Source organism: Tyto alba, unplaced genomic scaffold, assembly GCF_018691265.1.
Source record: "Tyto alba isolate M040663 unplaced genomic scaffold, T.alba_DEE_v4.0 Super-Scaffold_18, whole genome shotgun sequence".
Lineage (NCBI taxonomy): Eukaryota > Metazoa > Chordata > Aves > Strigiformes > Tytonidae > Tyto > Tyto alba.
The window spans coordinates 31,252,864-31,276,711 of record NW_024881280.1 but is presented as its reverse complement, the minus strand read 5'-3'; the positions used below and the strand labels follow the sequence as shown (position 1 = coordinate 31,276,711).

The window sequence follows — 23,848 nt, the reverse complement described above, 5'->3', positions numbered from 1 at the left end:
CAGTCTGATCTAGTTGATGGTGTCCCTGCTCATTGCAGGGGAGTTGGACTAGATGACCTTTAAAGGTCCCTTCCAACCCAAACTATTCTATGTTTCTATGAATCTATGAAATTTGCTGCTTTTCTACTTCTCTATTGGTATAATCCCGCATCCTTCCTTCTTTTAGTAGGCACTGCTTTTGCCATTTAGACCTCCTCTCTATATCAATAATCTTTAATATTTCAGAGATTACTTAAAATAATTCTGTCAGTAATGCACATTAAGTCCTTCTGCCTTTAACAGATCTGACTTATCTATACATGAATTTGTTCTTTTCCCCATGTTCCCTGTTCTCCTACTTCCTTGCTAAAATTAATTCCCTTCATTTGTGAAGAAAGAAGACAAAGAGGCATCAAATATCTCAAATTCTCTCTCAGGGGACTGCAATAAATCTATTCTTTTACTTCCTATGTTCAAAATCAGCCATTCCCCTCTGTGTTTTGAGAGGAGATTCACAGTTTCATGAGATATTTTGAGTATTTAATTATACCATGAACCACAGACTAGCTGACAGCTGCAATTGCTGATTATAAATTGACAGAAGAATGGTATCGCTTTTGGATACCTCTGCTTGATCTGCTGAATTTTTAACAGCAGGTCTCATAAAAGCTAGTGTGTGGGCTCCATACCTATAACAGATGCAAATAGTTCTGGAGTGGAGCTCCCTGCTGCCATGAATGTGGCTCCAGCAACATCTTCACTCAAATGTAGTTTCTGGAAGAAAAGCATTGCTAATTTCATCACTGCTACTGTATTTACATTGCGCAGTTCTACAGTTGCAAAGATAGAAGCGCTTCATTTTCTGGCCACAGTGTTGCTAAAGGTTGAACAGTTGATACAAAATTAGACACTGCCTTTTGAGAAGGCAAATATACTTTGGGCAAGTAAAATGTTTATACCCTAACTCAGTGCAGTGTCAGATAAAATTACCTACTTATATATAACTGAATAACCAATTAAAAAGCATCTCTGCAGATTCAAAAAGATTGTAAACTTCTCAAATTGTTTTCATTCATTTATTTTTGGAACTCTAGACACAATCATTCAAGAATTAAGGGCGATTCTTGGGGCTTCTAAAATTTCAAAATAAAAATCTGTAAGAGGAAAGTACAACCTCTGGGAATAAATACAAGCAGCATGCCTAATTCTGGCTTCACTTTACAACTGTGTTAATCAAAAGCGAGTCCAATGACACAGACAAAAGTAGTCCAATTAGACACAGAGAGGCCTGTGTACTGTAGACAAATCTATTTTTATGACAGTGTCTCTTAAGTTCTAATAGGATATAGATAACAGAGTTCTCAGACCAGCAGAAACGTGTAGCTCCACAAGTGGGCTGCATCATTTAATACTGTCTGAAGATCTTTCCCTTGATCTAGAAAGGTTTTATGGAGGAGCTTTTTTCCTTTTTGAGTCTCTAGACTCATCTTTAGTAACTTATTTTTCTTCCAAGCATAGAAAAGCAATTAGTGACGAATGGACCAGTAGAGCAATTGGGTATTTTTCAGGCAGTATGCAACATTTTGAGCTGATGAAAATGGCATCCTACAGAACTTGACAAAACATTAACACAAGCCCTTGCAGTACCATGGGAACTATTACCAGTCATACTGTTGCAGAAGCTCAAACGTAAGTGTGCTATCTGACTTCTTATCTTGTCATGAGACAAGAGGCAAAGATTTTATGAGATCAGTGACAACTTAATTGGTACAACCCAACTGGTACAACTTAAATATCATGTATAAGGTGCATGCTGAAGGCGGAACATCTGAAAAGGGAAAGAAAAGATCCCTATTGAGTATTTTCCTATTATTGGCCACCTCCCTTATTCTTCTATTTGTTCTTCTATTGATAAGTGTAAGTACATAGCTCTGAATAACACTAATAGGAATTCAGTACACATATCCATAGGAAAATAGTCTTTTTAACTAGCTACAGTAGCTTTTCAAAAAATGGTCACACATTTTTGTTAAAAAGCAAAGGAGATGAAATTTTCATTTTTCCCTCAAAATGGAATTAAAATCTGTTTTTGTGTTTTGTATTCATTTTGTAGTCGTTCACCAAAGCCCTACCTAACACAACGTTTTCATGCCAAGTATACATTCTACCCTGCCCCGATCAACTCAATTAGAATCCTACATGGAATTTTGCAAAGTCTTCTCAACAAGAATTACATTCCTTTACTAATTTTTTGCATATAAAACATGTATTTTATGTCCATATCAAACCAAGGTGCATACTTTTCTCATGCATTCTCCCTCTTCTCACGTTTCTCCACTTACGCTAGGACCACATATACTTGCTTTCTCCTTGCTGATACAGTGGTAGATGTGCAGAGCCAACACATTAATTTGTTTTTTAAATCTAGGAGTACATTAATAAATAAAATTTATCCATATGTCATATCCATTCTAGCTACATGATTCAGATATTTAAGAGTCATTTTTGCCATCTGATCTCATTAAATCTTTCATTTTTTCTCCTTGAGTGTGGCCAGAGGGATCAATGTGCCCAGACCATAGATACATTTTTTGATGGAAACCTCAAATCGTTTGAAGAGGATCAAGGCCAAAAGTTGACAGGAATGAACTCCATACAACAATGGCACAAAATGTCTGATTCTATAATATTCTCTAAATAAATTTCCAAAAGAGAATAAAGTTCTTTAACATACCTCACAAATTTTCTCTAAGGATGGAACAAAGAAGTCATCACATACTATAGCCAAAGCATAGAACATATAAAGAGCCTGTAAAGAGAATAGATTCAGGAAATACTTCAGATTTTTCCTGTACATGAAAAGAGGAAAGAATTCAATGCTATATTTATCCAGAATAGCAGAAATATATAGCTTCATTTTTTATTCAATTCCAAATAAAAATTCTTCTGCTGATCAATTTATGGCATTAAAACAGATTATTGAATGTAAGATTGACTTTAGACCCAAGAATGTTTGCCAGACCCTAGAATATGAAAGGTACCACAGTTTGATAGAATAAGGTGCCACAACAGATTATATATGAAGGAAAGTAATGGGTAAGCTTAAAAAGCTACATAGTCATCATCTATATTTTCAATTATCAGACCAAGTAATGAAATAGAAAGTAACACCATGTTGATTAACAATACTAAAGAAATAATCACATCTGGAAATAAGCAGAGCCTGACCATGCCTCAGTGCACCCAACTTCTCAGGAATGATCCTGGTTCCCTGCGTACACGTGATTCTCCCACTGTCTTATGTGGTTTTATGTTGTGTGCTCACGCAGTGGGCCTAATCCTGCTGCTGTTCATCAGACACAGTTCTTTTTTACTTTACTTTCCCTGAGTTGGAAATGGAAAACTGGAGCCCTTAGGCATTACTGGCTTTGGTTTTCCTACAATAAAATGTAAAACTCTACATGACACTTTCTATATTTCTTCAGGGTTGGATTTATTTTTATAATAACAATTGCGCCTTTTGCATAGAGGCACAATGGGAAAGAAAGAGAATCAAGAATCTTCCACATCATGCTTGAGGTTATCAACAAAGGAATCCCAAACTGTGCTTATACAGGATGAAATACAAACAAATACAAGTCGGTGATCCATGCAGCCAGGATTTTATGTCCAAGAGGATGAATGCACAGGAACTGCAAATTCAGACCTGCACCATTGTCTTAAGTAAATCATAGAATCAGAGAATCACTCAGGTTGGAAAAGACCCTTAAGATCATTGAGTCAAAGCATTAACCTAACACTACCAAGTCCACCACTAGACCATGTCCCTAAGATGTTACCTTTAGAGCATTTGTACCCGTATAGACATATTAGAAATACTGAGATCAAAGTATTAGAAACACACTGATATATATACAGAGCTCTATTTAGTAAGGCCACTAAGATGATTAACATCTTACAAGACAAATAAAAGGAAAAGAAAAATGAAGCACAGTAGAGGAAAACTTACGCCAGTGATATGAAGCAGAACTCCTCCTTGCTGCCGTTCTTTATTTGTAAATACATCTTCAGGAAATTCATTAATGGCTGAAAGAGAAATACACTACTTTTTTTTTTTTTTTTCATTTTACAGCATTTATAAATGGATGACTGAAAAATAAGGATCATCTGTAGAAATATATGACCATATGTGAAAGTATCTTCCAATATATTATATTATAGCTTGCCACCTCAGATTCTCTTGTCTGCTCTGTAGGAAGAACAGAGGACTGATACTTATGTGTTATTAATTATCGTAATTCCAGTGACTTAAACCAACCTCCACTGTACTAAGAGTTTTACATTCTTAATGCCTTATTTCTACTATCATCTTCTCAGTGTCTCCTCTAAATACACTTCCAAAGGGATAGGCACAGGCACAAAAATTCATCCTGAAATAATATTCCTGGCTTTAAGTGTACCTTGCCTGAAATATTATGCAATGGTTGTAAACTTCCATCATGTTCTTAACTACAAACTCTTATAGGGCTCCACAGTCTTGCAAATCATTTCAGAAAGATTAAAGGGATTCCGAGTACTTTCTCCAGAAAGTCTATGATCTACACCTGGCAAAGGAAGGAATGAAACAGAAATGGTAGGTGGATGATAGGAATGTGCAAAGATATGAGTTTGGGGATTATTTCTGGGTGACAGTGAAGTTGTCTGGAGCTCATTTAAGGGATCTATGTTCCACACAAAGGCAACAGAGTGAAAAATATATTCCAGATGGTAGAGACAAAGACAGCAACTAAATCAAAGGCCTGAAGGAATATATGAGATTTAAAACATCCAGACTGACAAGACAGGCAGGGATAGAGATCTACAGTGCCTCAGACAGGAGGCACTGTATTTGAGCCACTGGAATCCAAATGAACTGAAGTTATTAAATTATTATTCAGAAAGAGGTGTTCCTTTCCGCAAAAAGTTGTAGGTGTAGGTTGACAACATGATAGGCTACAGAAGGTTCTTAAGAATTTACCATAATATACTGAAACTGAGGGAAGGAAACAGAGGGAATATACAATCATCTTCCCCATATTCAAGTCTGCCAGTTTAAAGAAATGCTTAAGAGCAAAATACATGATATTTATGCTGTTCCATTTTCAATCTCAACGGCATATTTTCTCAATTTCTCAATATAATTCTGCAAACAATAACCATGAACATAGAAACCAGTAGTTTGAGGTATGGTTGATGTTTTTAGCTACTAAGCTTCAACTACTCTAAACCAGACTTATTTTCAGGAAATGTTGCACTGTAAATCTTTGAAGATTACACTTCCTAGAGTATCTTAAATTTGTGTTACCTATAATCATCAAGCACACTTGAAAATCTTAGCTGCAGTGAGAGGACAATCTAGTTTCAAAGATCTGAATGACTTCTCATCTCCTTAATCTTTGAGTTTTATATAAATACAGGAATGACTTTTCGCATCTGTACTATACACACCTACAGAAGTTGCATATGTCTAGCTTGACAAAGAATTGACATGTGTCTCCATGCAAAGTTGAACACCCCATACCTCTGTCTTTTCCTTAGACTGCCATAAACGTATTATTTTTTAATTAATACACGGGCAGCAGACAGTGTTTAAAACCTTATATACATAAATTGTACCTTACAAAAGTCAAAGTTACCATTTTATGAAATCTCTAAATCCTCCAATCTAATATTTGAAAGCCACTAAAGTTTTGTTTAAAACTACTAGGGGTCTATAAAATATTTAGCATAAAATAAAAATTCATCAACAATGACTGACTGCAGTTCCTTTACTGATTTTCATTAGGTTTTCAATAAGACCTATTCTTATTGTTTTATTCTGACTGGAATCAATACCAGCACTTGGTATGTTGAATAGAGCTTTCCCAAGATATAGGTGCATATTTTCTTTTAAATTTCAGACAACAAAAACTATATAAAGCTATACTAAATTTTGCTTAGGTGCACCTGAATGCGATTTCCTTTTTCTAGGTAAATGTTCTATTCCTGGTCTTTCTTCTGTAATCACCAGGAAAAATGAAAGCAACAGGGGATATAAATACACAAATGCATCAGCACAATAAAGCACAACAGCCAATCACTCATTGGATTATGGAATACCATTCAAGGGTATGCAGAGTACTTCAGTGACTAAAGACCATCAGCACACCAGTGTTTAGCAGGACCAGCTTCAAGAAAGTGGGTCTGGGGTGCTACAGAACTCCACAGTCTTCAAGGGCCGTGATTTGCACTGTAAAGAGATTTGTGACCAAACGAAACAGTCTGAGGAAATAGTATTGTTATACAAATGTAAACCACACCATACATAAAAGACATCTACCTGTTGACTCAAACAAATTCACCTACTCCTAAAATCAAAATATGTGAATAAGCCATCTTTCTTTCTGTTTGGTTTTCATCACTGTTACCCTCAAACATGGAAAGGGATAGTGGAAATGTGTGAACTGGGAGAAAACTTGTTGCATTGTAGTTTTGAGACACTGTGTATTTACAGTTGACATTCAAACTCATTTACTGGAAGACAGTGCAGGATAATTCACAAACTACTGATCAAGATGCATTAATCTGCAAGACATATTTGTCAGTATAAACTGAAGTTCCAAGAAGTATGGATAAAAGTCACTATCTTTCTAATCCTTCTAATGTGACTTTACTTATTTGAAGTTAATACTAAATAGGACATCAGAAGACCAGCACATGTCAAAGATAAGAGCCAGACGATAGAAATGAGCCCAGGCATCTGATCACCAAGCAAAAGCAAACCAGCTTCACTGCAAACCATCTTGCTTCGTATATAGTCTGATGATGTAGTATTCATAATAAATCACTACTTGTAATAAATATCTGCTGGCCTCACACAGGTAATTTCAAATGAATTAACATGAAGACAGCTTTTCTCAAAGATAATGCTCCTCTCTACACAGAACTCATGGCATGCAACTGTTCTCACATAGAGACACTGAAAAATCTTCTTTAAAAGCCAGGAAAATGAAGCAAGGCTCTGAAGGTTGGTAAGTAAGATTTATTCCTTAATGAAATGGGCACCTACCACTGAGTTCCAAGGTAAGGCCTGGAGTTTTTCAGTATAAGCATTTGCTGTGTTTATGGCTTTATTATCCAGACAATCATAGGTTTTGTATAACTGCCATCTATAAACTCTGTATACCGTATCTACATGCACTGTTCTTTATTTACTCGCTATATCATGGTTTTAATATTTTAAACAAAGATTTAGTTTTCTTACCTATTTCTATGATAACCTGGTTGGTCAGGAAAACACTGTTTGGATTCCCTTGTCTCCTAGCTTAGGCCTGGGAATCAGCATCACTTAACTGAGGAGGGCAGTGGTATTCCCTCATCTGTATGAGCTGATGGAGGGGATATGACATTATCACGGAGTTTGAGAGAGCAAGGTCTGCCCCCATGGTACAATCTGATGTGTGTCCACAGCAGGGTACCACTCTACTTCACACAGAGATATTTTCTCATGTATGGGAGACAGAGATATTTGGCAGCCTGAGTGGGAGCTACATCTCCTTGGTTGCTACTGAAAAGAGACAGAACAGATGGGAGAAGGAGATTAAATGAAGAGCGGTACATCTAATGGGGCTAACCTTTGCCAAAAAAAGGAGGGGAACATACACCAATCATCTTAAAATCAGCTAGAAATACAGAAATATTTATCCTGCTGGTACTGTTGCAAACCCATGGCTCCTGCAGATCATCTTATCAAGCACAGATTTATTGAGGGAGAAGGGAGGGCATTGAGAAAGCCAAGTCTATATTGGAACTGTCATCATTCCACAGTTCATTCCCTCTCCCCAAACATAAATGAGTGGAGAAACAAAAGCAGCTTATCCAGGCACGACTTGGAGGAGACACCAGCACCTTTCTCTCTGAGTCATGGAAACAAAAAATCCTCGATTATGCCATATCAGAAAGGATGATTCACCTTTGAAAAGCTCTGGCTGAGCTCTCTGTGGCTAAAAAGCTACACAAGGCATGCAGCTAGCATGCCTCAGAACAGAATATAACAGCAGCTGCACAACTTAAGGTGTCTGCATGGCTCTGGAGTGAGATCTGATACGCAGCAGCCGGGGTAACCCAGGCATGCCAGTGACACCTGCCCCAGCACAGGCTGTTACCGGATTACTGCTGGGTACCGTCAGAGCACTGTTCCCACGTGCCCTGGCCATACTGTGGCAGGCACCCCACCAGTGAAGTTAAGTTTCAAAATCTCCTAAGCCTGACAGAACATCTCAAAAACTGTGGTTTTATAACCTACCTTGACACGTGATTTCTTCACCTTATCAGCAGTTGATTTACTCACAGAGGCAGCAAACGTGACAACTCTTAATACCTGCTAAGTGTTCAAGCCTGTTACAACTCTTAAATTTCTCCTCATAGGAAGAAAGGAGCTGTAGCTCTTTGAAAGGACACATGCAATCAGCTCCACTCTGCCTTTGCAGGAAGGGGGTTAGGCAATGAGGTACACAGAAGCCCACTTCTGCTTTTCATGTCTGCATCTCATTCCTCTGCCCATGTTCTGTCCCTTCAGGACATCCTACATCTACAGATTGCAATACCTACCACTTTGTCCCGGCATTCAGGAGTTGTTGATTGTCAGACTCACCCAGGGCAGAGGTATAAGGGGAAGAAGGGCAGACAGAAGACACAATTACATACTTCTACTTTTACTCCCTCTATAATCATACTGACAAGCCAGACTGAATACTTCAAATTTGTGTCATTTGTTTAAGCACTTCCAGCAGCTTTAGGCACCTCTGTACTTAGTGTATTTCTGCTTATGTGCAATTCCCTTTTCACATTGCAGAGCCCCATCTTCCCAAGGCCTGGTGTTGCATTCACGCACATGTATTTGTGTCTTAGTGATAGCAAAGCAAACTCCTCACCGTGTGCAGAAATTACCTTCTTTATACCTGTCAAGCAAATGCCTGCATTGTTACCTGATGTCAGCAGTAAAATGCCAGCAGTTTGTGCATCAAGAGTTGAACTTGCAACAGCCTTCACAGTACTGCAACTTGCACTAACTTATAATTCTGTACTAAAAAATCTGTTAGAAGGTTTGAGTGAGTGTCAAAAAATCATCACTCCTTCCAACCACATCTCTCTGAATCCAGGGGTCCTACATGAGCTGAGTTGCAATGAATGGGATAAGTACATCTTAGAATCACCTTTGCCTTCAAAACATTTGTGGCTTTGGCCCATACTATTCTTCAAAATCAGTGCCCTGGGAAGATCTTTACAGAAAGAAGGTTGGCCACTTTGAAAGCATCCTGATGGCAATGGAAGAAATTCCTCCCGTATCTTCTTTAAAACTGATGTCAAGGGGATCAGTGCCCTGTCACGCTTCACATATTAGCTCTGGTGCTAAAGTGGTGACAGCCCCAGAAATGACTGTGGTGAGCTCAGTACAGCCAGACACGTAGGCAGTCTTGGTGAAGAGCATAATACACTCATCTGATCCTCTTGCATAACCTGTGCACTGTCAGTATTGTGACAGCAATTGTGTACTCTAGAAAAGAAAAGTAGGGTTGCTTTTGCTCATAGAAGATTGACTTTAGTTATGTATGCCAGTGTTAACATTGGAAATAAAGTCAACTCGAAGATGATATTATCACAGTGAAACTAGATTGCTCATATATAAAATATGTCATATGAAAATCCTCCTTTTTAATACTACTTCCCAAATCAGATATAATAAATTCTAAGTCATTAGAAAATAATAAATGTGCCATAGTACATTAAAGCTCTATTTTTTACAGAATTACAGAAAGCCTAAATTAATGACAAAAAAAAACAAAAAAACAAAAAACAAACAAACAAACAAAAAAACCAAACAAACAAACAAAAAAAAATCACATAAATCTCAAATTTTAAAATATCCCTTTCTAACACCACAAGCTAATATGCCCTTAACTCTGAATTGTCAGTGGAAAAAAAATATATACTCAGCAAATGGTTTTATACATGAATGCTGGTAACTTAAAAATCTTACAAGGACCAAAGAAGGAAAAAACGAACAATTTGGTAATAATCCTGGATGACATCTGGAAAAAATAAGAATTACCAACCTTTAAGATCCTATTCCTATTAGACAGCTGTTTCCAGTTTTCTATAGCAGGATGATGTGGATTGTCCCTCAAATACTGAGCTCAGCTTCTGCTGGATACTAATCTAAGCACCAATGTTAAAACAAATCACGAATGGGCAATTCGAAGAAACGTACATGTTTACTTGAAAAATTCTGCAAGGAAATTCCTTCAGAGATAAACTCTTTAGTAAACTGGTTTCATGGATTATACCACCTAGACAGCAACAGAGCATTCGAATGAAGTGCAATGAAACAATATCAAATACCACCCAACTTCTCTGAGAGACATTTGTGCACCAGTGTGACACTGTGTGATGCCAAAGGTCAAGCTTTCTATTTGCAGGCAAAGTACCGTATAGCAGGAGGCACAGTAAGCACCTTTATTCATAGCTCTCACCTTAAAAATAGTAGAATTATGAGCAAATTCTACCTCTGCTGGATAATAATTCAATTTACATTGCTCAACCAAAAGAGGACTGCCAAATGCAACTATCTGTGTAATGGTAAGAGGCAGCTCGTGAAGCAAAAAACTGACTCAACTCTAAACTATTAAATCCATTGAATGTATGTATTGTAAAGGATGGTGTATTAATGAAATAGCCTTCAAAACTCTCCTTCCAGCAGTACAAAATGTTGAAAATACCTATACAAAACTGGATTAGCTACAGCAAAGAGTAACATTAATACTTTATTAAACCCCGGACTTACATTTAGTTTCTTTTCTCTTTTATAAAAAAGAAAGGTATTTGCACTCATTAAAGCAATGTCAGACAATCAAATAAAAAGGCATTAACAGTCATCTGCCAACAAAAAGAAAATTCAAAGGCATGATGAAAGCTCATCTCCCGATCTAGGGAGTCAGTGACGACACATGGATTGCACACGTACTGCAACATAGGGATACATCAGCATATCAGAGTGCAGCGTTTCACGTGTACTGGGCTTTGTGTTAATCATTTCAAAGTCCTCAAGATGACTCTAAAAGGACCCCAAGGGTTTGGGAACATAGATTTTTTTTGTATCCCTGGCCTCCAGCTGATACACTCTCTAGAAACTGCCTTAAAAGAGCTAGAGATCAAGAACCTCATGATGAGTTTTCTTTCTGATGACAGTTAGTTTTTCCACATTATTTTCTCATACAGATAGCTCTTGCCTCATGCTTTCATACAGCTGTATCTCAACCTTATTACTGCAAAGTAGCAGTTCCACAGAAGACAGCTGGAACCTGACTGGAACGCCTCTACCACAATCCAGGATTTCAGTACAGCTATCAAACTGTGAAATCCACTCATATTAACAAAGAATGAGGACACGAACATTTCTAAATCAGTGCTGAACAGACCTGAAATTACTAACACCTGGTTTTATTACAGTCTAAGAACAACCTACATTAAAAGATTTGAATTCAGTGTCATGCAGTGCCTTAAGTCTGCCTCCGTTTGACAGCTCCCTGTCCTTAAGTGAAATAAGCTGTTGGTCTCGGTGACCAGTCACAGAATTTCTGAACTTTGCTAACATCTTCCATGATTATGATACTGGTTTTCCACAAAGTACATGTGTATTCTTCAAAACCCCATCCGAGGACACCAACTCTTTTATTGTACGCCTCAGATTTCTAAACCAGGATACTAAAACATTTTTCACCTCTCCTTTTTTACTTACTGTCTCATATGGCCTCAGCTATGTTTACGCTACTCTGAGCCAAGGTCACCAGAGCAGTTCAAACACAAGCAAGGTCCAGCACTGGTGTGGCTTATTCAGACGTGTCATTTCCTAACTTAGGGGGAATAATATGGTTCATCCTCCATTCAGGACTGAATAATTATTGTGCAACAATGTGAACAGGTTTAAATTGTTTTACCTCATTGTTCTGTAAATTAAACACAGACATCAGTCACCGATAAAAACTAATGTCTTCTACATGGAATTTCCCTCTGGTTTCTCACTTTGAGCTTCAGTGTTATCAACACTGTTTTCAGCACAAATTCAAAACCTAGCCCTATGCTAGCTACTGTGAAGAAAACTAACTCTATCCCAGCCAAAACCAGCACATCTGAAAAGCTCATCTGGCAGATGTCAATCATTTCAGAACTGGGATGCATTATTAATCCATTAATGTCACATAACACTGGGATCAAGACTGCCCTTCAAAGACGAAAAGCTGGCTACCAGTGACAGAGCTAATATGAAAGATGATCACATTTATGAATGGATATAGATGGAGTTGCAGGAAATAACAGTTTTTCTTAGAAAATATCACTGATACTATTTAATGAACTATGCTTGCAAACTGACTATAAAAATATTTTTCTATGCAACGTAAAGCAAAACAAAGAAATCGTTCATTACTTCCCACCATTCCTTCTTCCCAGCTTTCTTTAGTGAATAAAATAAGGCGTTACTACCTTCTTACACCTGCGGGAGAGAGACCTCAAATAACACAGAATACGAGGCTATTTCCTGCCTGGTACATCCTCAGTAGAAGTGACAACCCCATTCAAACTGCAAAACGACTGGCAAAATTTGACTTGATCAAAGTGAAATCACAGATTAAGTTTGAACTGCTGGCAGCCAGAAAAGAGCTACCAGGTTACTTGAAAACTGAACAGATTACAGGTAGAAAACCCTGAGAAGGAAGAAACAAGCAACGGCAAGAACTGCCAGAGCAGCTATCCTTCAGAAGAGAAGCGTACTTTAAATGAAACTGTGATATTGTGCCTCCAGCACAGTTAATGCATAATAATAGGCTTTTGAATCCCTTGTACTTCAGCCAAAGCTGCGGTACAGCTCATATAAAAGCAGCTGTATTGGCACACATCATTCCTTTTTCCCAAAAGCAGGGAAAAGAAAATTAAATTCAATATTTAAAATATATGTATTTCTACTGTATTTCTGATACCAAATACAAGTAGTATCTGGGAAAATTGTTTTAATCTCCAAGTTGAAACGGCACAAAAACAATAGATGATATCTTCTACCAGGCTAAAATTAAGTTAAATACACTGGTTTTCTAGAAACATTTTCTAGAAACAAATGAGCACGAGGTAGCAGAGCAACAGCAGGCCTGCAGAGATCAAACAGAGAAAGGCATAAAATAAACTCAGGCATGGGCATTGCTTGAACTTTCTTTACTCAGAAGTTTTTCTTTCTGGATATAGAAGGAAAATGCTGGAAGGCAGCAGTACAAAAACCTGCTCGAACATTTATTCTACTCCCTGCCAATTCAGCATTGTTTCCAACAGTGACTTTTCTTGTGCTTTGTCCAAAAAGCTCCATCAGTCAAGAGGGAACAGGTAAAATACACAGACACGACAATAAGGCAGAGGAAGCCCCTCAAGGCTCTTCATTAAGGTGACCTTTCTGGGGCCAGAATTCCCAAGAGGGTTCAGCACAGGCAGGCCAAGGTTTTAAAGGAACTCAGCTCACCACAGACCCCATGACCAGCCCTTATAAAAAACGGGCTGTTCACAGCTCAGATCAGCTGATTAATTCTCTGAATTTTACCTTCATTTTGGAAGGAAGCTGAATTTTGAAAAATTGTTTCAAATTGCACATACTAAGCTCTCAGAAAAACAGTGTTAAAAACACACTGGATCTATAATGAAGTCAGGTTTCGGAGTCATGTATTTAGGACAATTTTTTGTTCCATGTACCCCCTGGTGTTTTGAAAAACTCATTTTCATATGGACAAACAGAAGCACAACAGTTTCTCTCTGTGAGCCGTGTGCATATGGCATAACCAGTTCTCATTACTTCATTGTAAACCATGTGATATTTGGTTTTTACTTTTCCTGAAGCCATGGTCCTGGAATCATGCAATTATGTAAGAACATCAGCTTTCACTTAAAACAAAAAATCTGCTTCTGGTCTTTGTGTTTGTAAAAGACGGTCCAAGCCCAAAAATCTAAAAGACTGACAAAACCCAGAAGACAAACAAAAAAGAGACACAGACTTGTTGTTTATCTTTTAAACAAACATCCCAGTTTTCCAGGTCCAGGTTTACACTTTCTGAGCACACAGGATGACTAGCATTACTCCTCAGTTCATATGCTTCAGCTCAAAGTCACAAATACATGCACCTTCCAGCATGCAGTTTCTGCCCAATGATATAAAATGATGCCAACATGTTTCTTATACAATAGGCTACAGCATACTTCACCTTCTCCACACAAGTAATCCCACCTAAAGAAACCGAGATTTAATACTCCAGCTCCTATGTCATGATTCATTTACTATATATATAATTTTTTACATGGCATATTTGCACAGTTCTCTGCTATTTTTCCCCAGACAATATCCCTTCGGGCATTTTCTCCTGACTCTAGAAATTCAATAAGGAGCTGTAAATACTACTGGATTACTTCAGGAATAATCTCTTTTCAAATCCTAGCCTCTACTATATGCTTCAGCAGCCTCACATTTGATATGAAATCTGATAAGTAAAAAACAGCTTCTGAAAAGATTTGGAGACTTCCCATATTTAGCAGCATCTTAAACACCACTTAAATTTGAGGGAGGGTAAGTGATTTTTTTCCTAAATGCATAGTAATTATTCCAGAATAATAGCGATCTGACTCCAGAATAGAGACATACAGGAGAGTCCACTGATGGAAGGTAAAAAGATAAACACTGCCATAATTCCACAATCCAAATTTATAGTCCCTCTCACACATTGTCTTTGCCCACGTGAAATTCTCTTTCATGATTATTTAGTATCTGTAAATGAATGTTGTAATGAAGCTCATATCTATTCACATGAAGAAGGAGAGACATAATCTTCACTTTGAGCAGTGCATATACAAAGCTGAGTACAAGGCCAAAGGCCACAGAAGTGAAATCAGCAAAAAGAAAGAAAGAGGGAAAAAAAAGTACATTGATTTAGTGATGTCACAGCCCAGTCATGAAAGATTAGTGTAGGGTTTTTTTAGACTTTAGAAGTTAAGTGTAGAAGAATGTATAGTTTAATACAACACACATCTCTTTATTCTAACCAGGTCAACTGCCAATAACAGGAGAACTACTGTCACACAGGCTTCAGCACGTATGGTACAAGCTCAGCTGGAAGCCTGGGTACATAGGTCATAGCTGGAGCTTCTGCTTCACTGCTGCTGGAACCACAGCTAGTTCACTTACACTCAGGTATTTCTCCATTACTGCAAAAATACTCTGTAAATTTGGAGTGTTGCTTTCTAAAAACAAGCAACACACTGCCACAATCCTGCGTGCACATACACTGTCTGAAAACAAGTCGGAGAACAGCACTCTCGTGCCAAAGCAGCCATCAGCAGTGCTAACAATTTAAGGAGTGCTCGCAGATTTTATTTAAATTTATTTCCAAACTTCATTGTCTGACCAGCAAATTGATGGAAGTGATACCTAGAGTTCTCTCCAGCTTACTCTGCACTGGTTCACTACACAGCATTCATATAGACTATGGTGTAACCCTCAGCAGAAAATCACAAATCAGCATGTCAGAAATGTATTTGTACCCAACGGACATTTGCACTTGGCTCAACAGGCACCAAACTACATTGGCCTTGAGAGGCAAAAAAGATACATTTATCTGGAGTCTCAGAAAGACACCCATGGGAAACAATCACTGTGTATAAATATCACTGAGGTAACTATATAAATGAAGACAAAGAATTATGGGGAATCTCAGAACATGACAGGAAAAGAATCAATGTCTCAAAGCTAAGGAAGGAAAAAAAAATCAGTTAAATACATGCACTAAGTTCTTAGAAAGAGAAGAAATAGGAAAATTACATACACATCTAATCATACCAAACAGTAGCAGGTATTTAAGACAGATACATTATAAAGCACTTTCTGAGACTGTATACAGCAAATTAAAAAAATCTCTAGGTGCACCATCTACAATATTCCAAAGAAGCATCATACCAAGATGGTGCCCAGCAAAATACATGTAGTTAGAAATAGCTGATTCAAGGGACCTTTTTCAGTCTGGTCTGAATGAGGCTAGACTCCAGTGTTACCCACATCATACTTTACAGTGCCACCCAATGCAGTAGGACCACACTAGACACAGCTAGCCACAAAACATACAGAATGCTTTCACATCTGCCCATATAGGAATAATACTGCATTACTCTTCTGTCTTAAAATAAGATTGTATCATCTTCGTCTCATTGCATCAGCTGGTTCAAAAGATGTTTTTGCTCTCTTACCATTTGTTTAGATGAACTGTAGAGGAAAACTCACTTTCCCAATATATATTAGAAATACACACACACACACAAAAATATATACTTATTCTATTTATATTCTCTATACAAATATCTATTTTGGTTTGCCTCAAAATGTTAGGCAAAAATAACCTGCTATGTAGAAATAAGGTGGTTGCTTGTATTCCTGCTGTGCACCAGAAAACAGAGCCAGAATGATAATATGGCTGCAGAAGCAGAAGGGTGCTAAAAGACCAGCGTGATCACAAGAACAAGAAATATGGACTAGGACAGTAAGTACTCAAAGATAGCAGAGCCTCACCACAAACTTCATCTGCTTTCAGCTGATGTAAGGAGAGCAGAGCAGGAGTCATGGCTTTAAACTGCTGATCTGATCAATACTATCTCACCTGTCCAGAGAGGGCATTTCAAAAGTTATTTATATGCCCATTTTGAATTACTATATCTATTAACTTAACTTACAAGTGTCACTGTGTCATGTAATGCCAATCTCTTTAATAGTCAGAGGGAAGATTAAATGTATGAAAATGCCTCATACTGTTTGTACCTCCCTTCAACAGTCTGGCTGAATATAGCTGATGAATGCAGCAAGCTGACTGACTTGTCTGTATATTTGGATACGCTTGGATTCAAGAATTTGCAAACCAGTTACAAACACCAACGGACATTACCGGATGAGTAACATTTTTCTAGTCTTCTGTCCTGTGAAAATGCTTCTGTTACCTTGCAGTCACCAAATACTGGGCATAAAATGTTGTACCTGGTTTGTAAAACAGTAAGGCCTGGTAAATCTTTCTTGTTTAATAATGGATTATACCTTCTAAAATCCTTAATTTGAGCATAGTGGTGCTTCAATTCAAGTTGGCTAGCCTGTCAGAAAGCACTGGTTACAGCTTACATTAGCAGATCTCATCGGCCACTAACACAACCACTCTGCAGTCATTCAGTCACTGTGTGAAGCTCTTGAGTTATTTTCCAGTGCAGTTGCTCTCATTTTTGTTAAATTAATCCGAGATAGATCATTCAAGTTAATTTTGAAGTGAAGACACAAGCTGAATGAGAGAATATGATTCTCCCAACTGCATGGTGCAGTTAATGCCACAGTTGGGAATGATACGTAGTAGTTTGATTTCCAGCAGTTGTTCCATCCGCTAGACAGACCTCTTCCCATTCTTACTGTGAAAGCATAGGTTGTGGTTTAATACAAGACCGGGCACTTGACCAAGTAACAGCTTGTTTTCTTCAGTTCGAGGTTTTTTTCCTAAATTTAACAGTTGGGAGATTTTGAATGTGTCTGCAGATGAATCAACAGCTTAAAAGGTTCAGTGAGCAAAATAATTGTATGGATATTTTTTTTTTGTCAACATGGGGATTTTAACATATTTGCACTTGGCAGACATAACAAATCTGACTAAAACTCATTTCGGTTCCAATTTCTGTTCTCCTTAACTCTAATTTCTTCACCATATTTCTGCTGAAAGGCTAATATTGAAATTAAGAAGGATGGCTCTACAGAAGTTAATGGGGCTTTGCTGATTTACATCAGCTTGAGATTCCAGCCCACGTGTTTTTCTTTAATTAGAAAGGTTCAGAGGCATAAACAGTGCAAACACTATAAGTGCATGATGTTGTTCTCAAGTATGAGTTTAGAAATAGACAAAAGAATTCTGAAGTAGAAAAAATGTGTAGATGATGTATTTCAAAAACGAGAGAAACATAGTTTTCATGGCTTTTCATAACAACTACAAGGCACAAATCAAGGACCTGGATTCCTTAACGGGCTATGAGTGCTGTGTCCCTGTAAGGTCATCAGCACAAACCCTGCTCACCTCTTACAGCAATTACAATTAATATTGGTCCCATTTCAATTAGACTTCTTGGTTTTTTGAGTCAAGCACCTGTTTAAGTACTCTGATAAAGCTCCTGTGATGATCTGATCTAAAAAAAGTCACCATGCAAAGACATATTTGCCTTTGCAGTTTATTTCACTGAAGACAGTCCAAGTTGTAACTAAACAGCAAAACTACATTCTACTAGACTACAGTACTATTTACACTGAGGAATAATTATAAGGAATTATCACTGATAAGCAAACATAATCCTACATATTGAGAAACATATGTTGACATTTTAGCCATTAATTACAATCAATGGCACTGATGCCCTTTTCTAATGGATTCACACAAGTAAGGTTAACAGAAGTCCAGTTCATGCAACTGCTATAAAAACAGCACAGGCAAAATAAAGCTGAGCTAGCACACAGGCTCTGCTAAAATGTTTCAGAACCACCAGGTACTGCTTTCTACACAATTGATGGGCAAAAGTTCTGAGACACCTATGTCAGGCCGGGCTCCTTATTCCGGTGTGTAATCTAGGCATTGGGGGCACCGCTCTGCTAACTGTGTGGTGAACCAGTGGTAGTCCTGGATAGACATGATCTGAACTACTTAGGCACTCTCTTAAAATGAGATGCCAAAAGAGCTGCCTCACCTAAGTCAAATTCCTTGTAGAAAGCAATCAGAATATAACCCCTTAAGGAAGCAGGGATAATGTCCAAGTGCTAGCGAACTTCAGCCATATACAGTAACATACACTGATAACATCCCAAGCTAAGCCTCACCCCTTTCACTCAAGGGATTCTGTGGTAGTAAGGAATGTGATTACCAGACTGAAATAAACTCAATTTTTTGTGGAAATATTTGGAACACAAGAGATCATCAAAGGACTTAAAGACACAAGTGATATTTCACACTGGAAGAGGCCTGCCCTGGTTTTTGGATGATGTACAACACACTTAAGACCGGGCTGTGAATGGTGGAAATGTAGGGAAATCACAGATGCTGATACATACAGTAATAACTGTAGACCTTAACAAATACCAGCAATACAAAGTAATGACAAAGAAAGCAAGGAGGAGTGAGGGAGTACTGTCCACAGGGCTCCTCTGCCAAAACATCAAGTGGGAAGAAATTTGTTTGAAACCCAAAAGCAGGCTCAGCTTCCAAGAGAAGAAGGATGGCACTGCTGTGCCAGCAGGCCGAGGAGGTGTCAGTGGCAGCTGGAAGAAGCTGAGGAGGGGATGTTAATTGTCTAAAATTAACATTTAAAGGAGGAACACTGTACCCATGAATAACTGACATGAACAATCACAAGCCGAGTTGAATCTTTCCCTGCTAATATAATGCAGCCACATAAAGGCATCAGAACGTTGACTAACCTTCAGTGAATAAAGCACTGTTAAAGGTAGTGACAGCAAGAGCACTGTAGGAAAACTAGATATAGGACACAGATTAATGTTAATGCCTATGGGAAAAAAAATATACATGCACAGACTTTAAAAAGTCACATTTCTCCACACATCTGATATGCAATCAAATATTTCATTTTTCCTCAAACAAAAAAAATCCACCCCAATTGGCATAGCTCTGTGTTAAGGGATACAGACTGCAGGAGGGAAGTGTTTGGAGGAGATTCCACAAAGTCAGTTTCCATGCATGTGTCTTAAATGCCAACTGCACTTCTAGTTAGCCTCTCAATGCTACCATAGTGACATCCTAGAGACATGAAAGTGAAATGACAGACCTGTATATGTTAAAAAAAATCAAAATAATAGCCTAATTTTACAAGCAATTTCCCACAATTCAAATTCAACGAAGTAGAGCTGCAAATCAGTTCACACAAAAGTCATGTCATCACTATGGCATATTCACCTTGTTAGGAGAAGCTGGAGTCATGTATTATCTTCACAATATTTTTAAAATTCATTATTACATATAGACTATTTGTAAAAGGTACATATATAATAATACAACTAAACACAATGGTTAATGTTATAAAACCAAGAAGAAATCATAGACAATAGTGCACAGGATGAAGACATTACTGATAAAGGAATTGCTATGGGAGTAAAATGTTTTAAGGAAAAAAGAGCACGTAACAGGGACAAAAAAAAAGACTTTTTCTGAAGACACAAAGACCTGAGAAAGAGAGGACTGAAACAAGTACAGAGCATATTGAGAGAAATACAGAAAATAAAATGAGTGGGAAATTACACAAAACATGCACAGTAAGGAATAACTACTGAGAGGCAAAATGATGTACCATATTTGACTAAACATTCAGGGATGTGCTAATGAGACACAAGGACATCTCAGAAGAAATGCCTGAAGGTTCAAGATCTGAGAAAAACGTGCAAGAAGCCAGCACAGATACACATACTTGGAAATTGCCATCAGAGAAGTTATGATTGAACCCATCAGAGATAAAGGTGTTATAAAGAAGAGGAGGCATCAGAAGAAAGAAACATGAATTATGCCAAAAGAAATATAAAAAGGAGGCAAGGGACCTATGAGCAAAGCAGGAGATATCCAATAGCTGTGGGAATCACAGATGTTGAAAACATTTTAACCAAAACAGTCAAACTGTAATTGTCATCAAAGAATGCACAAAAATAAATAACATCTAAAGAGGAGTTCAGGGCAGGTAATCTGTAAGACTTCAATAATTTGCAATACTGAATTCTAAAACACAGTAAAGTAAGCACAGCAGTATTTACTTACGCCCATTTATTTTCATGGTAGCTTTTACCTGAAAAATGACTGCACATTTTGGCCCATCTCGGCATAATATTTCTTTAGATTTAAGAATCTTTTCTCTGCCAAAATCTAATTACTTTTTGGCTGACATTTGAACAGTATTAATAACTCTTGGGCTACTATTCTATTCTCAAGTCAGGCAATACCGTGACATATGACCCTGAATAAACCACTTTGATTCGAATCACCTGTTTCCCTTCTCACCATTTTGTTTCTTCTGACAACAGGGATACAAAGAGGTTTTTCAACTGAAGATCTGGTAAATAATAGTATCTACATTAAATAGCAAGCTAAAAAAATATTTTCCTTGTTATCAGAAATAAACATACCAGTAAGAATAAAGAATACAATTTTGAGACATCTACTGAGATGTAGGAGACGTGGATTATTTAGATATTTGTTAGCTGGACTTGCTATTACTTCAAGCTTTTTATCTGTAAAAGCTTAGTTAACAATATCAAACACACATGAGCTAGGTGTGTTTTTCTGCTTTTCATATATGTGTCTAGATATGCTTATGTGTGTATCTTGTTTTGAAGTATTTCCAGAAAAATCACCAGACTTTAGTGATACCAAACATAATGGTCTCAAGATTTTGCCTCTTTCTTAAATAGAAATTCGTCAAAGGAAAAAAATGCACTGTAATGTAAGTACATGATGTGCAAAGGCACAAAATAGCCATTATTTTCTCAGAGAAAACAAGTTTAGACAACGCTACATTTCATGCTTTGAATTGTTAAACTCTACAAACTCTGAGAGTATCTGATCCTGTTAGCACCTGCCTTTCTACTAGCAAAAAGCCACTGAACTGCAACAGCAAAAACAATACTGCTTTTTATCAGGTGAGTTGAAGCAGACACTGACCACGCTGAGCAAAAAATGAGGTTGAATGAACTGGAAGCATCCTCTTCTACTTGGACTTCCCTGAATTGCATAGCCAGGTAAAACAGCATGTTAGCTCAGGTTTGAAACACTTGTGCTACCATGTACAAGTAAACTCCCACTTAACTCAATCCACTAATAACATCTTCCCTCTCTCATTCAACCATATAAATTATATAGCCCACCTGAAGAAGGGAAAATAGAAAAAGAAGAATTTCATCAGCTGAGATCAAATTGTGTTCAATGTAAGATAACTTGCACTCTCTAGCTTTTATTAAAACATAAAGCAAGCAATCTAATGGGTTACCAAAGACATATTAGAAGACAGTGCTGTGCTGAACAGCTATGCTTAAAAGCAACTCTATCAAAACTAAGAAAGGAAGAACCCAGCATTAGGGATAGGGTGCAAATTTTTAAAGACCATCAAACATCACTTTCAAAGTTCCAACTATTAGAAAGCTTGTAGTTATATTTACAAAGAAACAGCCCCTAAATTCCATTATAACACTGATTCAAATAAAACTTGGGGGGGGGGGGGGGGGGCCCACAGGGCAGAAGGTATTTAGACTGGGAGTTTTAAGACCTGAATCTCCTATACGAGTGTTTGTTCCAGTTCTGACCCAAAGGAGAATGAATCTAGATGACCCAAAATTCTTCTTCCGTCTCTATGTTTCTCTGACTGGAGGTGCAGAAGCTCCATCTGGCTGATTTATTCAAGTGCAGGTGCCCCAAACAAAGTCTGAGCATCAGAACCAGATGCCTATTTCTAAGGAATAACCCAACCTGATCATTTGATGTCACTTCTCCAGCTCTCAGCTTCGCAATTCCATCTTGCCACTCAAGCTTACCCCAGATTCCTACTCTCTTTGCACCAAATTTGCTATTTTTAAACTGCACTTCTAATCCACAGCCTTCCTGTCTCAGGTCCAGCATTCGCAGGACCTTCTTCCATCTCAGTCACTTTTCTATATTTTATTTTAGGCCCTAATCTAGGGAAGCACCTTAAACCATGGGCAAGCGTGCTTTCTCAAATACAGACAGACATTAACACATGCTGTACTAAGTCAAGGTCTGGGGCTGTGCTTCCTATTAGAAGCTAGGGTGTTTTTTTTTTTTTTCAGTTGCAATAAATATCTTTCTAGTTATCCTGTTTGGCATCTTGTAAAATTACAGACACCTAGAAATAAGAAAAATACAGGAGGGAACAATATTTCAGGTTCCTTTTAATTTACTGAATTAGAATATTTAAAACTGGTAATAAAGCACAGCTGTAAGAAAACAATCAAGACTGTGTTGAGGTTTTTGTGTTTGGGGCTTTTTATTTTAAGAGATTGTTGGCAAGAGCAAGAGTGTATATAATTTTCCTATATGGTCTTCCTAGTCTTTTCAATATACAGCTCTCTTCTGTATTACAATATAGCCCTAAATAGCTAATAATTCCCCCTCTCCTTCTATTCCCATCTTTGAAAAAGTCTCAAACCCAGTTATTTTAAGGTAACTCTGGTCACAACAGGATACAGAAGGACTAAGATAAACAGCTTTTATCCCCTGCAATGAAAGGAAGCAATTAAGAAGCCAGAAGCATCATTCTTGGTCTTACAAAACTGCAGCACAAAAGAGGAATGCTTAGTAGCAAAAGAATGAAGATGTAAGTTTTCAAAGATGACTGGAGGATTTAGTCCTATTTTGATTGTATTGAAACTGTGTATCCAAATCCCTTAATCAGCTGTGAAATCTTCAGCTAGGAAGTTCAGAATCTATGATACTAGAGGAATTATATAGAAAATTCTGGGTTCCATGTGCAGTGTAATACAAGAGATACTACACTCAGTGGATCTAACAAGAAATGCCATTAAGATTGTACTTTGAATGTTTTCAAGTAAAGTAACCAAATTAAACATTTTTAACAGGCCAATTACCTTAGAATCCAGTTGCAAATGTTATGTAAAACAGAATAATTATCTCCAGCTGAAAAGCTGCCATATTGACAGCCTATGAGTTTGGCTCCTAGCGCTGTATGTAAAGAATCAGAG

At 37.6% G+C, this 23,848-nt stretch overlaps 1 protein-coding gene across 1 annotated transcript in view; it reads right to left on the bottom strand.

Annotated features, from left to right (window-relative positions):
• Nucleotides 1–23,848, bottom strand: part of LOC104364630 (ras and Rab interactor 3) — a 170,495-nt gene that overhangs the window by 110,959 nt on the left and 35,688 nt on the right. Inside the window, exons 3-5 of the mRNA XM_042790979.1 lie at nt 3,989–4,065; nt 2,714–2,788; nt 669–753 (exon numbers count right to left, since the gene is read on the bottom strand). Of these exons, the coding sequence (XP_042646913.1) occupies nt 669–753; nt 2,714–2,788; nt 3,989–4,065 (237 nt within the window). The remainder of the gene's footprint in view (nt 1–668; nt 754–2,713; nt 2,789–3,988; nt 4,066–23,848) is intronic.